The sequence below is a fragment of the Hydra vulgaris genome, chromosome 03, assembly GCF_038396675.1.
Source record: "Hydra vulgaris chromosome 03, alternate assembly HydraT2T_AEP".
NCBI classification, from domain to species: Eukaryota; Metazoa; Cnidaria; class Hydrozoa; order Anthoathecata; family Hydridae; genus Hydra; species Hydra vulgaris.
This window is the reverse complement of record NC_088922.1, coordinates 33,174,352-33,191,545: the sequence shown is the minus strand read 5'-3', so window position 1 is coordinate 33,191,545 and position 17,194 is coordinate 33,174,352. Positions and strand designations below refer to the sequence as shown.

Sequence of the window (17,194 nt, the reverse complement as noted above, 5' to 3'; positions counted from 1 at the left end):
ACAGCTTCTAGTCAAGCAGTTTTAAGTTATAAGGAGATGCGATTCCATTTGTGGGATTATTTCCAAAATCAGAACATTGTCAGGCTCACTGATGATTGGTTCCAAATAACATTGCCAAACAACTTTGCATTAGCAACAACCCTGCCAGATTGCTGAAAAGACTCGAGGCTAGACTTGATTGAGCTCAGTGTTGGCAAGTTTCCAGATTTAACAAGACACTTAGATTTGACGTCACACAATGTATATGGGTGCATACTTGAACTTGTTTGAAAATCATAAATTATATTTGCAATTTTCATATCACAAAAAAAAATTAGTTTAACTCCATTTGTATTAATCAGTGACCAGATTTGCTCACTATTGGATTCTGGCAAATCTTCTGATACAGCAACAAAATTTGTCTCTTAACTCCAGTGTCTTTGCCAGTCCTTTGAGTGAGAGGTTATTTTGAGGGGGTGAGCTGGTATCAACACTTAATGCAATATCAACAATGCTTAGAAAAAACTTTAAAAAAAATCTTTACCACTATTAATCCCATGCTTAACAAAACATCCACCAGAAATTTTGCAAGATTGAATAACATGATTCACAAGACTTGATAAATAATTGCAGTGAGCAACAACCCAAACTGTACCAGAATCTCCTTATCTGTCTGTAATTTTAAGGTCACTGCAGGTGAAGAAATCACTCAAGTGTTGACTTGATTTCAAGAAATTTTTATAAAAATTTGGCTCTACCATCTAGCTGTTTGATGTTACATTTACAGTTCTGACCAGTTTCTTTAGCTCGTTGTTTGATAGTATTTAGTTGTACATTTACAAGAGCTAGTGTGGTCAATTTTAGAGTGTTTCATAGTGGCTGGGCAGTACTTTAACCTGAAACCAAAACATACATACTTTATCTTTATATTAAACTTTGTTCAGAAAGTTTGTTTAAAACTTTCAAATTATTTATTTTTAAAGTGATTAGAAACTTGTTAAAAATATATTTCCTGAAACCTATCTTGTCTCTTTTTATATAGATTTTCTTTTAATAAATTATTTAAGTATAAATATTTACCTGAGTTAATTGAAAGTGGAGGCCTGCCAGACACTTTAGGAAGTCGAATAGTTCCTTCAAGGGATAATTCTTTATTGGAAATAACTCAAGATGCAATTTGTTTTGCTGCTCTGGCATCTTTTGCTGCTAAAGATTAAAAGTTTTCCTTGAACTTTATTTGAGAGTATTGGTGGATCAAATCTTTCCTAATGGACAGAGGCATGTGCTGCAACATACATTTGGTTCTTTCTCAATGGCGGTTTACTCTTCAAGAGAATGTTTTTCTTGCAGCTTTGAACAACCAATTTAGCAAATTAAGCAATAACATATTGTGTCTCTTATTTCAGGTCTCACTTGTATTAAATTGAAATGAAACAAAGGAGGGAGTATAACTTGTTTAGCCTCTTGTTTCCTGCGCAAAATTGTTCTACAAGATTCGCAGGACATCGAACAGGTTGCACTGGATTAGATATTACCAGTAGTAGGATGATCATGATGACCATATGCCTGACCTGATACAAAATATTTTGCTGCAATTTATAAACTCCTTAATTGTCACCTAATTTTGGTGCGCAATAGCTCCAGTGTCAGGTTAATTATTAAAAATTGCAAGTATTAGATAAAGTGAACAAAAATAGTCAGAAACATTTGAAAATTATAAAAAAAAGTATAACTAAATCCATAATAAACTATATAGAACTATAAAGCCTAGTTTGAAAAAATTTCAAAAAGTTCCAGGACAAGTTTTTTAGTCAATAGTCAAGACATGAGTAATATAAGTGAAGCCATCATTAAAAAAATAGATATAAGAGATTAAAGATCATGAAAATTACATGTATTTTGTCAAGCCTCAAATATTTTTTTTTGCTCTGGAATCGCTACTCATGGACACCCGGATCACAAACTTTTTGTTCAACATAAATTATCAATAATTTTTTTTTTTTGCTGCCTTTTACTAACTGGAACAACAAAAGAAACAGGCAACAACACTTTCATTGATTTCAGCAATTGACTTTGTTTATAACATCATCGCTGTCCTCTTCAGTGGATATATTTGTACCATCTATCACATAATCAAGATCATTATCACTAAAATCTGAAACTTCATCGCCACTTTCAAGGATAATATTAACAATATCTTCTGTTGAATTCAATTTTGCATCACAAGCTTTTTTATTACACTTTTAGAAAAATTTATTTTTCTAAAAGTATAAAAAATTTTATTTTATTATTAGCTTAAAATTGCTGTAAAAGAATGTTCTAGAATATAGACTGGTTTCACTGCTCATGATTTGGTATTGTAAGTGTCACACTTCTTCAAACAAATATTTGCGTATATATATATATGTCAACACCATTTTATGAAAGTTTTGTCTAGCATATATATATGCCATTAACAGTTAAAGGGTAAAGAAAACAAACATAAAATAAAATTTATGACCTCATAAATAGCTCTTAATTATTTCTACAACTTTTCAAGATGTAATTGAGAACATGAAAGTTGTAGTTAAGAAATTGAAATATGTAATTGAGAAACACAACATGTAATTGAGAAACATAACATGTAATTCAGATATCGTAATATGTAATTAAGAAACACAACATGTAATTAAGAAATCATAAAATGTAATTAAGAAACACAACATGTAAATAAGAAATCGTAATATGTAATTGAGAAACACAATATGTAAATAAGAAATTGTAATATGTAAATGAGAATTCATAATTTGTAATAGTGAATTCACAATGTAAGCTAATAGGTCATTATAACAGGTTTTCTGGAACAAGAATTTGATAAGTTGCTAATATCAAATTAGGCATTTGTATGCACCTGTAATAATAATGGAATTGAAAGAACAAGTTGAAAGAGAACATTAGGTTTTATCTTCATCAAATGACAGAAGAAGAGTTGCTGAATGTGTTGAGCTAAAAGATGATTGAGTGACTCTAGGGGAAAATTTAGGGGTCAAATGTAAGTTAGCTTTATATTGGGTTCGCAGCAGAAATTTAAATTTTATCGGAAAAGGTGATTTTAATCCAAAAAAATTTACTGAGGATCAAAACAAAAATATTATGAAAATTTATAAAAAAACACATGAAGACAGTTTAATATTAGCATCAGAACAGCAATAACTGCCAAGGCAGAACTTATCTCGAAGGCAGATTGCTTTCATTAAAAAAAGTGCTAAAGGTACTTTGTACAAGAAACAGTAATAAAAACAAACAAAAAAGAGCTGAATATGTTAGGAACATCAACGAACAAATCACAAATGATCATCAGATAGTTTGGTTTGATGAAACAAATTTTAACCTTTTTTGCAGAAAAATGCAAGGAGGAAATCCAATCAGGAAAGAACAGTAATAAAGAAAATGCCTGCTTCAAAAAATGCAAACATACTTTTGATTGCAGCTATATCAACAACAAATATCATCATGATGGAAACTCGCAGAGGATTATTTAATGCAGAATCTTGTAATGAGTAGATATTGGCTATGTTTCACCAGTGGGTTACATCCGGGAGTCTTTTAGAGGATTTGGTCATCATAACAGACAACACTCCATGCCATGCTTGTTTGGAAAGGGTATTTCAAAATTCTTCAGCTCCGTTGTAACGTTTAGGACCCTAGTGTCCAATGTTAAATCCAGTGGAAACAATCTGGTCTAAAATTAAAAGTAACATTAAAAGTGTGATTCGCATTCCATCTTTATTCGGTGCTGGGGTTGTGGAACAATGAATACATTATTTGGAAAGAATTGGTATTGCGGCAAAAAATAAAACAATAGGAGGTGATTGTGCACGTGCTGCTCAACATACTACAAAGCATTATGCAATGATTTTAAATATGGAAGATGCCCAAGATTAATCAGTTAAAACTGTGTTTTAACTGAATATTACAATGATTTTTAATGACATTGTTTAAATTGAATTTAAATCTTAATTTTTTTTTATAAATAAGTTATTTGTGTTTTATTTCTTATTCATCTGATTTCTCAAATTAATTTTTCACAACAGCAACAACAAAAAAAAGTTTTAACTGACCTTTTTTCCAGTTACCCCTAAAACCACAAATGCCTTTTTTGTCACTTTTTTATTTTATTGATAATATTTTATTACTTATTGAAATCAACCCACATCCCATTTTCATTACATTTTATTGATAATATTTTATTATTTATTGAAATTAACCCATTATTGAAATCAACTCACATCACATTGAAATTAGGATCCAAGGTTGGATCCTAATTTCAATGTCCACCTTGGCCATTGAAATTAGGATGCGACCTTAAATTACAAGGTAAACTAAGGCAACAAATTAAAAATACAAAGAAATTCTTTCTGAAAATCTATATTATAAACTTTTCTCAATTACAACTTTTATCTTCTCAACTACATCTTACACTTTCTTATTTACAACTTTCATGTTTTAAATTACACTTTAGGTTTCTCAATTATAACTTTCATATTCTAAATTACATCTTATGTTTCTTAATTACATCTTCCATGTTCTAAATTACATCTTACGTTTCTCTATTACAACTTTCTTTTTCTCAATTACAACTTTCATCTTCTCAATTACATCTTACATTTCTTAATTACAACTTTTAAATTCTCAATTACATCTTGAAAAAGTGTAGTAATAGAAACATTTTTTTACATTTAATTTTTTAAGTGTTGTTTTTTATGTATATGAATTTTTGTTGTTGTTGTTACCCTTGTTACATTTTATTTACAAAAAAAAAAAAAAAAAAAAAAAAAACTGGAAAAAATAAAAGATCATTGTTAAAATATGATACAACTATGATAAAGTATATGGTAAAAACGCATTTTGGTTTACAAAATTTTTTTTTCTGAACCAATAACTTATATAGTAAGGACTTAGTTTGAGTGCCACAACATGAAACCTGCGGGTCTCTTTGGTCCACAGTGATATAAGTGTACCTTGTATACTTTAATGGGACCTTTCACATTATCTAAAAAAATATTTCAAACTATTTAGTATTGAAATAAAATTAAAAAAAAATATGTTGAAATTACAAAGAGTAAGCAAAGCTCAATACAAAAACTAATAAACAAGGTTTCAAGCACTGGATTCCAAAAAAAAATTCTTTTGTCAAGATAGATAGATGATAAAGATATAGATTTACAAAACTTTTTTTTAAAACTTCTGAAAACCATTAAAACATTTTTGTTCCAGTCTGGTAAAAAAAATCAGCAAAATAAAGATTCATTTAGAAAAAGTTAGTTTTAAAAAATTGAAAAACCTAAAAACTTTTGAACTTTTTATTTGACTTATTTTCTGACCACAGCAATGGGTGTCTGTTGGAACTCTTTAGCACTAACAATGGGTAACTGTTGGAACTCTTTAACACTAACAATGGGTGTCTGTTGGAGCTTTTTAACACTAACAATGGGTGTCTGTTGGAACTCTTTAGCACTAACAATGAGCATCTGTTGGAGCTCTTTAACACTACTAATGGGTGTCTGATGGAACTCTTTATCACTAACAATGGGTGTCTGTTGGAGCTCTTTAACACTAACAATCGAAGTCTGTTTGAGCTCTTTAACTTTAACAGTGGGTGTTTGTTAGAGCTTTTTAACACTGACAGTGGGTGTCTGTTAGAGCTTTTTAACACTAACAATGGGTGTCTGTTTGAACTCATTAATGCTAACAATGGGCATCTACTGGAACTCTTTAACACTAACAATGGGTGTCTGGTAGAGCTCTTTAACTTTAACAATAGGTGTCTGTTGGAACTCTTCCATACTAACAATGAGTGACTGTTGGAATAAAATAATTAGTTTAAAATTATTTAAAAAAATTTATTTTTTATAAAAATATTTAAGTAGTCTTTAAGCCATTTTTGTTTTTTTAAATCATTTAAATGAAACAAAATGATTGCTTTGTATATAATAAAAAGTATTTGTGTAAATTACAAACAAAGAGAGAATAAACAAAATTAACAAAACACATAACAAAACTTTAATTAGATATAAAAACTATAATCATATAGTGAATTAAAAAGACCATTATAAATAGGGGACGTTATAATATAGAAATGCTGAAATTTTTTACCTATAAAATGGTTAAAAAAAAAGAAAAAAATTATTTCTATACGATTTTAGATAGTTGATACTGAAGCTCTCAATGATGGCTATTTCATTAACATGTTGTCAATGACATTTCATGCAAGATGAAGAGTGAAAATATTTGTAAACTTTGTAATAGAATCACTTAAATATTTATCATATTTATGTATTGAATAAACCAAACAACTATTTTTATGTTTAACTTATGCTTTATAAGTGAAACATATTAAGATTAAACATAAAAACATTTAATCTTAATATGTAGTTTATTTAAAATAAACTACATATTAAGATTAAAGACTTTAAAAAGTTTCAAGTATAACAATATAATAAAAATAAAAAAGACCTTTTAAATAAACAATAAATCATAGAAAATTCTTGTTGTTAAAAATTAAATTAAAACAATTACTATAAATTTTTTATTTAGTATAAAATAAGTTAATTTAATTCCAATATTAATAGTGAATTTTTAATTTTATTTTAACAAATAACAATTCCAGGACATTTCAGGACATTCTTGAAAAAGTTTAGGAAATTCCAGGACTGTAGCCACCATGGAATAATAAAAGATAAAAAATAAGATTTCATCGCTGCAAATCTCAAGTCCATTTTTGCTGTTTTGAGAAAAAGGCATTCAAAGTTTTTAATTCATCACTGTGTTTGATCTTCTTAATTCAACTAAATTGTTTTTAAAATGCCTATAGAATATGTTATTATTTTTCATAATAACAAATTAAAAATTAAAAATTTAATTTTATGAGAAGCAACAATGCAAATGGACTTTAGATAATCTTAAAACTATATAAAATATGACAAAATTCTACAAACTAAATTGCTGCTACAAAACAAGACCATCTTAATGTCTCTTAATTATTTTTTTTAGGACATAAGATATTTGAACTTTACTCATTATTACAAAAGTTGAATCAATTTTGATTCCATACTTTGTGAGATGACTTTAGTGCACCTAAGAAGTACATTAAACCAAAAAATTTTGCCATAAATGGACTTAAGTTAGTTTTGCTTTGCAGCAACAAATTTCATATTTCATATCAAATGAGAACATCTAGCTTGAATAAACTTAAAAGTAAAACAATTTTCATGCCAAAAAATCTGTAAAATGAGCTTTTAAAGAGAGAATAATAATTCTATTTGTATATTTTACAATAAAAAATATTGGAAGCAACAACTTAAAATGCATTAAACAATGGTTTTATGTGAAAATATTTGTAAATTCTTTTATTCAAACATTTTATTGATGCACATTTTGGTTTAACAAACTCTTCAACACGTTTTAGTAAGCCAGTGTTAAATTTGAGCACATTACTTAGATTTCAGTGTCGTATGCCCATACATTATGAAAAAATCAATGAGACTTAGCAAGTTTGTTTTTGCTGTAAAGTTTTTTGCATTTTGATTATACTTATATTTTGGATTCATTATGGATTTGGATTTTTTTTTAAAATATTTTTCTTGTCTGTTTGCAGGTCTTTTTGTTTTTTTGTTTTTCTCAGCTGTCTGCTGGTCATGTTTTTGTTTTTCTCAGCTGCTTTCTTATTAACGGGTGATGCGGAAGTTATCGGACAAAATAAAAACGTCAATAACTTATTTATAAATAAAAAAACAAACTACTATTATATTTTTTTTAAATAAAGAATTTATCTTTTAATAAAAATATATTATTTTTTATATGAAAAAACACCACCATCTGCAATTGATCTCAATTTTGCTCTGACGCCTTTCATATGCGACTGTAAAAAGTTTAAATCAATTTCTTGTAGTTTTAGTTTGCGATCAATCAAAACTTGCTCTGTTGAAGCTTGCCAATCTCCCTCGTAAACCTTCTGTGCCAAATGTCCCCAAAAACTTTCAATTGGTCGTGCTTGAGGCACATTTGGGGGATTGGATTCTTTATCAACGTAATAGACATATCGGTCCATCCAATTTAGAGAATCTTTAGAATAATGAGAACTTGCTAAAACTGACCAAAATAAATAGTTGAAGTCTCCATGATACTTGTGAAGAAATGGAAGAAGTCGATTTTCTAAACATTCATTAATATAGATTGATGAATTGATCGCTACAGCCTTGGAAGTGCGAAACAATGGCTCGGACATACCACGATCAGATATGGCTATCCACATTATTAATTTTTTTGGAAATTTCTCTTTTCCTATAAAACGAACACTTTCTGGGCATGTCTTTTTGTTGTTTGTGTAGTATCCAGAATTTCCAGGCATGTTGTCCCCTGCAAAACAAAAGTATTTTTCGTCATCGATGACTAGAAGCGATTTTGTGTTATAGAGTTAGTTAACTAGTTTCCTGCTTCTTTTCTTTGCCTTTATTTGTTGTTCTATAGTGTATTTTGGAGTCTTTTCATGTTTTCTATATTTAATATTCATTTTTTTTAACTGACGACCAATTGTTGATTGATTTACACCGAATTTAATACCTATTTTTCTCTGACTGACCTCTTTTCGATTGTTGACAAGTCTCGTTAATTCGGCTTTCTTTTCTCTAGTCCAGGATGTCGGACGACCAGGGTGCTTTCTATCAGAAAATGATTGAACAGTTTCAAGTCTTTTTAGGTTATCATATATTGTACTTCGAGCAAATCCTTCCTTTTCAAAATGATTTACGATTTTTTTTTTTATATTAGGTTTATTTACATAAAACATTTTTAGTCGCTTTCGAAAAGATTCTCGTTCAGCTGCATTTAACCTCATTTTAAATAATTGTGTTTCAAATAATAAAGTTTATATTTTATAGAACGTTTATGCCTACGCATAAAACCACAAAAAGTAATTATTATGCTCAAATAATGAAATTAGGATTTGTCCAATAACTTCCACATCACCCGTTATTTTTTTGTTTTTCTTGCACTAAATCATTCAAAATTGTTTTGCAGACGGTATTATGACCAATTTTTCAACTAGAAGCAGAGCATTTTAGAACCATTTTTAGTTTTGAAGTTTTATTGGGGTTGTATAAACTACTTATAAGCTGTAACCTACTATCTTAACAATCTTTATTTGAGAAAATGCATAAATTTTTAGTAGGACTCCTTGATCTCTCTAACTTGGATTCTAACTATGGCAGTGCCATTGCTCATAATGATGAACTTGTATTACGCATTCCAAAACATATAATCAATTTGAAATACAAATAAAAATACACAAGTGTCTTTATGCTGTATCATAGGCACATATTTTCCTGCAGTCATAAAAACTATACTAATAATGATAAAAGCGTGTCAAAAAACTTTTTTAATGCTTTATTTTTATTCTCAATCCTAAACTCTAAAACACGAATCTAAAATGTTAAACAAGACCACTGTTAAACCTTGTTAAACAAAACTGCTGCACATAGAAACAGGTTAAGTGTGGCACTTTCAGGGAGTGGATTTGTACCTCAAACCTCTTGATTGTGATTACTACAACTAGTGTACTACCGCATACGCAGTTGAAATTTTTATTTGAAGGAGATAAGTTAGACAAATCAGTTTCTTTTGCTAAATATTATTGAGCCTGAATTTTTTTTTCCCCTATGCAAAGCATTTTTTGCTTATACTTCTTGCTTTCTTGCCATTTTTTTAAGTACGCTCGCTGTTACTTCTGTCAATAGATCTTTTGAACCCAAATGTCATAGTCCTCTTACTCATACATTTACAGCTTTCAAAGCCATCTGTGCTTCCTCACTCAACCTGACCCCATCCATCTGTGCTTCCTCACTCAATCCAACCGTCTATGCTTCCTCACTTTTAACTGACTAAGTTATATTATTAAGAAACTTCACTAGTTTTCTAAAAATAAAATATTTTATTTTTAGTAAACTAGTTTATAATTTTTATTAATAATTTATTATATATAATTTTTATTTACTGTTCAGTAATATATATAACTTTTATTTATAATTTTATTCAAATTATTGTTCAATAATATATACAATTTTTGTTTACTGTTCAGTAAATAAAAGTTATTATTTACAAATAAATTTGTTTAGGTTAATCCTAATCATACTGTTAAATTTTATTGTTTTGTTCAGTGCATTGTTTATTTGAGATTTAAATCTAATGCATGATCTTTATAAGGTTTGTAAATCTATAGCTCTATAGTTTAATTCTATAGTTTTCAGTAGACACTGGCCTATCTATAGTTTTCAGTAGACACTAATCTATTTATAGTTTTCAGTAGACACTGGTCTATCTATAGTTTTCAGTAGACACTGGTCTATCTATAATTTTCAGAAGACACTATCTATAATTTTCAGTAAACACTAGTCTTTTTATAGTTTTCAGTAGACACTTGTCTATCTATAGTTTTCAGTAGACACTAGCCTATCTAAAGTTTTCAGTAGAAACTAGTCTATCTATAGTTTTATTTAACTTTTTTAGTAAACTGAATTTTTACAATTTTATTTTTTCATTAGACACTGAACACGTACAGTTTTTTTTAACTATTATAACACAGGTCAACAAAAAAAAAAAATTTTCTGGTACCGAGCAAACAATTTGTTTTTTGTATAGCATTTCTCATTTTGATTTCAAATATGTAACTCTTTTTTTACCATCAGGTCAAGTTGTAAAGATATTTAGGTTCAAATCTTAAGTATTTAGGGTAAAGTCCCTAATATTGTCGAAAAAAAAGTTATTCAAAAGTATGTCAACCTGGGTCTCAAAAGAAGCATATTTTCATAGAGATTTTAGAAAACATAAATATTTTTCCTTAAAATTTATTGACAAAAAAATTATGTGAAAAAATGCTGAAGACTCTTAAAAAAAAGTCAACAGAATGTTATTCACCAAAAAATACACAAAATACTTATTTTTATTACAAATGAATAACATTTTTAAAATCTCTATGAAAATACGCTTCTTTTGAGACCCAGGTTGACATACTTTTGAATAACTTTTTTTTCGACAATATTAGGGACTTTACCCTAAATACTTAAGATTTGAACCTAAATATCTTTACAACTTGACCTGATGGTAAAAAAAGAGTTGCATATTTGAAATCAAAATGAGAAATGCTATACAAAAAACAAATTGTTTGCTCAGCACCAGAAAAAAAATTTTTTTTTGTTGACCTGTGTAATTAACTATTATTTGACACTGGTCAATCTACAATTGTATTTAATTTCTTAAGTAAATGCTGTTTATTTATTCAACCTTTAAATAATTTTATACCATAAACATAGAAAATATACCTTTTTTATTTTGTTTAACCATTGATATTTTTTTGACAATTTCTTGATTCAAAATAGCAGTATCATCAAGCTTAAACTTAGACTGATCCAAGATGCTACCATCATATTGCTGATTACATACAGAACTTGCTAAAAATGGTGTAGAAGTAACACAATTTTTCTTTTTATAATTATTTGTTGTCAGAATATTTTGGGGATATATTGCACTAATATCAATAGTTCTTGAACTTGCATCTTCCTATAAAATAAATTTTTAAAGATAATAAGAAATTAATTAATATATATTTAATCATCATGGTAGATAATCAGCTTTCACTACCACTTAAATTTTTACAGCTTTCTCTACTACCTAATTTTTTACAACTTTCTCTACTACCTAATTTTTACAGCTTTATCTACTTCAATTATTATGCAACTGCTGTGTGTTTTGCTAAACAATCGATTCGCCATAACAGGTTGAAACAATTGCTTGACAATGTTTGATTAAAATAACTGCTTTTGAAATTGAGTCTCAATTTTTTTTAAGCTCAATCAATTATATTCTTTGGTCAAAAGTATAATTAATAAAGATGTATCTACTACTAGAGTTACCAGATTGTCTTGGAAATTAATAAAAGTTATGCAAACTACAGATGCAAAAGTTCACAGAGAAATAGAAAAGTATAGAAACTGGAGAATTTTACTCACAGGAAATTATTTCACAGTAAAAGTAGTTAAGATTTAACTGGCTCAGGTGTTAAGAATTTCACTCACAGTAAGTTTCACAGTAGAATTAAAATATGTAGTAATTTACTTGTTTGGCTTGGGCAAAAAAAGTGGTCATTAAAATATAAAGGTTATTTAACAGAAAATTCTTTGCAAACTTAATACTTTCTAGTACTTAATTATCAACTTCACATCCACTTCAGCAAAATAAAAAGGATTGTGCAAAAAAAACATTCTTGTAAATATTTTTATTTTTTATGATAATAATAAACTTTAAGAACATTTCTTAAAAACTATTTTTAAAATGAAGTATAATAGAAAAACTGTAATGAAATAAAAGAATATATGACCAGGGCTGTGGAGTCGGAATAATGGAGTCACAACATTTTCAGAAGAGTTGGAGTCGCTAAACAAAATTGCGACTCCGACTCCAATAGTAAAACTTCTCGGTATTGCACGTGCATGTACAAAATATTCAACCTTCAAAAAACTTTTCATATATTTGGCAAAAAAAAATTTTTTAATTATCGCATAATATTTTTTTAAGAATTCAAAGAATTTTTCTAAAATTTTGCTTTGGAGACGGAGTTGGAGTCAGAGTTGGAGTCGTACTCTAAAAATTTCAATGATTAGAGTCGGAGTCAGTACTTTTTTTTTTACAACTCCACACCCCTGTATATGACTGAATAAATTTATACCTTCTTTTCAAGTAACTGTTTATATCTTGACTGAACAGGAAGAAATTTTTTCTTTTTTTTAGAACCATCAGCAATTGCATCTATATGACAATATTATCCACATCAATAAAACAACAAACTCTAGCAAAACACATCAATAAATATTATGTGTAAAATTAGTTGTGGGGTTAAAATAGTGGTATCAGGATCTATAACTAAAAGACGGATATCTTTTGGGTAAGAGTGGTCTAAATTCTAATCTAACATATCCTTGGTAGTACCTTAATGTTACCAAGTACTATTTATACAAGAACTTGTTTCTCCTTAAAGTACAATTTGTTATTCTTTATATATATTTTCATTAAATCATATGCTTTGAAAACTTTTTTTTTTTTAAATAAACTTTTTTTAAACATTCTAAATAATTCTGAACTGAATATTGCAAGCATTAAGTAAAATATTATTAAGGCATCAAGTCAAAATATTTGTACACTCATATTTTTCTTTAATGTCGTCTTTGAATAGCCTTTTTAGATTCTTCTTTTTTTATTTTTCTACTTTTACAATATTGTCATGATAGTGATTATTATTATTATAACTATAACTTGTTGTCACTTCTTTGTAAATTTTTACAAATTCTTTATATAATTTATACAAATTCTTTGTATAATTTATACAAATTCATTGTATAATTTGAACAAATTCATTGTATAATTTATACAAATTCTTTGTATAATTTATACTTCTTTGTATAATTTATAAAAGTTGTTACTTCTTTGCACAAATATAAGTTGTCACTTATGAAGTGGTGAAGCTTGGTAGTAATTCAACTCTTTATCCACAAAAAAAATCATATTTATCGGATGATAGTTATAAGCGCGGAGCCGTTTTAACAATTTTTGTATGTCAAAGTAAATTTTGAACAGCATGGTTGACTCTAATAAGCTCACTGGTGGTTTAATAGTACTGCATTATTCAAGTTCTAAGTTTAAAGTTTATAGTTTAAGGATTCTTTTAATATATAATGTTAATTAATATTGGTTAATATTTAAGAATAAAAGTGTCTATACATTTTACTTATGTCCAATAAAACCAATTAAGAACTTTTAATAATGTTATTTATACTAGTATAGGGTCTTGTCAACTTTTTTCTATAAAAAAAAAAAAATCAAACTTAAAAAAAAGTTAGAAATTTTTCATTTAATTTCTTCATTTTTCATTTAATCTCATTCATGAAATTATAAGATAATAATTTATTAAAAACTTTAGTTCAATTTTAAAAATGTTGCCAAGGCAATGCTAAAGTAAATATTACTTTTGGAATCAAGTTCTCGGCATCTGTTTGCTCAGGCCAAAAAAGCTGAATTTTGCAGGCTGTATATGTGTCTGTGTGTGTGTGTGTGTATATATATATATATATATATATATATATATATATATATATATATATATATATATATATATATATATATATATATATATATATATACATATATATATATATATGTGTATATATATATATATATATATATATATTTATATATATATATATATATATATAAACACACGCTTATGATTTAATTTAATTCAAAAAATATATATGTGTGTGTGTCTGTGTGTGCAAAGATATTTGTATAGGAATCCAAAAAATAAAATTGAAACATAATCTTTAGCAAGTAAAATATTATAATTACATAATTTACCTTTTTTTAAGTTATTTTCTGAGTTTTTATTTACATTTTCTGTTAACTCTAACGATTCAATCGATTTAATAAGTTTTTCATTAGGCCATCTTTCAAATGACAATTCGTTACTTTTACCAGTTTTAAATAAAGGAAAATCCTTGACAGTATTTTCAACTATAGTTTTTTCATTGTCATGCACTCCTATTGGAATATCATAAGTCATTGATGAACTTAAAAATTTATCAGTTTCTGTGTCAGAGAATGAATTTCTTTCATGTTTTTTATAAGACGGAAGTTCAATTTTTAGTGGAGTTGTTCTAAATATGCAAAACATAAACACTTACAAAATATAAATAATATTCAAACTGATATATCACAATTGCCACTTATGCTTACACTTATGCTGATATATCACAATTGTTTTAAATTTTTTACAGCTGTGTATATAACTACTTGTGCTGCACACAAAAGTTATAAAAGTTATGTTATCATAATAGCACAGTTATCAAAATTACGTTATGATAATAGCACACAAAAGTTATAAAAGTTACGTTATAATAATAGCCTTCTAATTAAATTAATTGTTAGTGTTTGACTTTATTTTACAGTTAATGCTTTATGACTAGCTAAATGTCAAAAGAATAAAATTAAAAATAACAATTTTATTTTATTTGAAACAAATTAAAAAAAAAATTGTGAATTACTAAACTTAATTATTTTTTTTTTTAGAAAATATTTTTTTTTAATTATTCAAGGATTTATCAGAAAAACAAGATTAAATTTTTTACGTAATTTACAAAACTTAATTTATTTCAATTTTTTTATAGAACATTTGTTGGATTATTAAGAGAACACAACTCATCACATTAATAATTTGTGATTTTTTGACTTTTCATGCAAATCTAAAATGACGTTGTATGACTATGTATGATGGTATCTGTCAATGTATGGTGGTATGATGGTGTATGTTGGTGTATGTTGGTGCATGTCTGTGTATAATTGTGTATGTCAATGTATGATGGTATGAAGGTGCACCTTGATGTATAATGTTATGAGTACAAATTTTATATACTTTACAGCATTGCTAGATAACTTTAATAATTTGTATTAAATCGGAATCTTTATATCTTTCATATCTTTAACTTCCTTAAAACTTTTTAAAATGTTTTTTTTTTTTTAAATATATCAAAAATTTATCTTAAACTTAATTGAAACACTAAATATGGACTTTCAAATTTGTTGCAAATATGGCATATACAGCAAATATGTTGCACATATGCAAGGCTCATAAAACAAAACCAAAAAGTACAAAAAAGATAAAAAAAAAAGTATTAAAAAAAGTTAAAAACAACATTAAAAAAAAAAGTGATTTTAGCAAAAACAATTAGTAAAACATACTTTCTTGGTTCCTCATCATTAAAATTTTCTACTAAATGTTTATCTGAAGAAAAAAATTTTTCAACTGTAATTTATACTTTTCAATTATCAAGACACAAAAATTAATTTAAAAAAGTAACCTTTGAAATGTTTGGAAGAATTTGTAACTGCTAAATCTCTGTTAAAAAAAAAAGAAGCAATTTAATTGATTGGATTTATATATATATATATATATATATATATATATATATATATATATATATAATATATATATATATATATATATATATATATATATATATATATATATACATATATATATATATATATATATATATAACATTCTGAATGTTTTAAAACATTCTGAATGTTTTTAATAATATAAACAATGTTTTTATTTTTATTTTTTAATAAAATGTTTTTATTTTTATTTTTTTAATAAAATGTTTTTATTTTTATTCATTTTTACTGTAAATTATGCATGGAGTGTTGCTACATTGACTATCTTATAGCCTGACTCGCAAGGGAGTGCTGCTACATTGACTGAGGGTTTGGTTGGGACAGGCAGTCTATCAAGTAATAAAAAAAAAATTCCGTTCTTGCATTTTAATTTTTACTTTTTGTCAACAAAATACGGAAAAACTTTCTGACAACCAGTTAGAGGTTATTTATATATATATATATATATATATATATATATATATATATATATATATATATATATATATATATATATATATATATATATATATATATATATATATATATAAGCAATGGGAAGAACTAATTCATTCCAAATTCAAACCAAAATAGAACAGGTTTAAAAGACATTTAGTAAACAAAGAATATGGTGGAGGACACCTTCATTTAGTTATGTTTAGTTGGATTATGCTTAATATGTTGGAAGTTCTTGTATTGTAAATATTATTTGTTTATTTTTGTTTTAAATTTTATTCAATTCATTTTGATATGATTAAGAAATAAAAAAGAAACAAGTTTTATATTTTTAAATGAATGATAGGTTTTAATGTTTTAGGTTTTTGTAACCTAAAAACAACTGTTTAAAGCCATTCCACTCGCTGACAGTATTAGCAGATAGCTACAAGCTAAGCAACATGGTCAACTAGCTTGAAAAGTAGTAATGTTTTAAAGATAAACAAAACAAATCTAAATATAAATTAAGATAAAATTTTCTTTTTTTCAATAAATTGAAAATCAAATAAGGCTAATATTGTCATGAATAAAAAGAATCATGTTGGAAGAACATTAATTGCTTTTTTTGAACGAATAAGTGGAGTCAATATTTTCTAGTTGAAAATATTGTCCACTACTGTTACCACTAAGGTTGGTATGCATTACCAACCTCAAAATCAAATGTCAAAATCATCATATCAAGTATACACTTTTGCCATCACTG

The 17,194-nt window shown here is 26.8% G+C and overlaps 1 protein-coding gene across 2 annotated transcripts in view; it reads right to left on the bottom strand.

Moving 5' to 3' along the window:
- The window catches only part of LOC101240440 (uncharacterized), a 30,811-nt gene that overhangs the window by 10,449 nt on the left and 3,168 nt on the right, over positions 1–17,194 (bottom strand). Inside the window, exons 3-8 of one of the 2 annotated variants that reach the window (XM_065792958.1) lie at positions 15,918–15,955; positions 15,799–15,841; positions 14,419–14,717; positions 12,737–12,816; positions 11,334–11,571; positions 4,980–5,011 (exon numbers count right to left, since the gene is read on the bottom strand). In XM_065792958.1, the coding sequence (XP_065649030.1) occupies positions 4,980–5,011; positions 11,334–11,571; positions 12,737–12,816; positions 14,419–14,717; positions 15,799–15,841; positions 15,918–15,955 (730 nt within the window). The remainder of the gene's footprint in view (positions 1–4,979; positions 5,012–11,333; positions 11,572–12,736; positions 12,817–14,418; positions 14,718–15,798; positions 15,842–15,917; positions 15,956–17,194) is intronic. The other variant, XM_065792959.1, reaches the window with a different exon arrangement.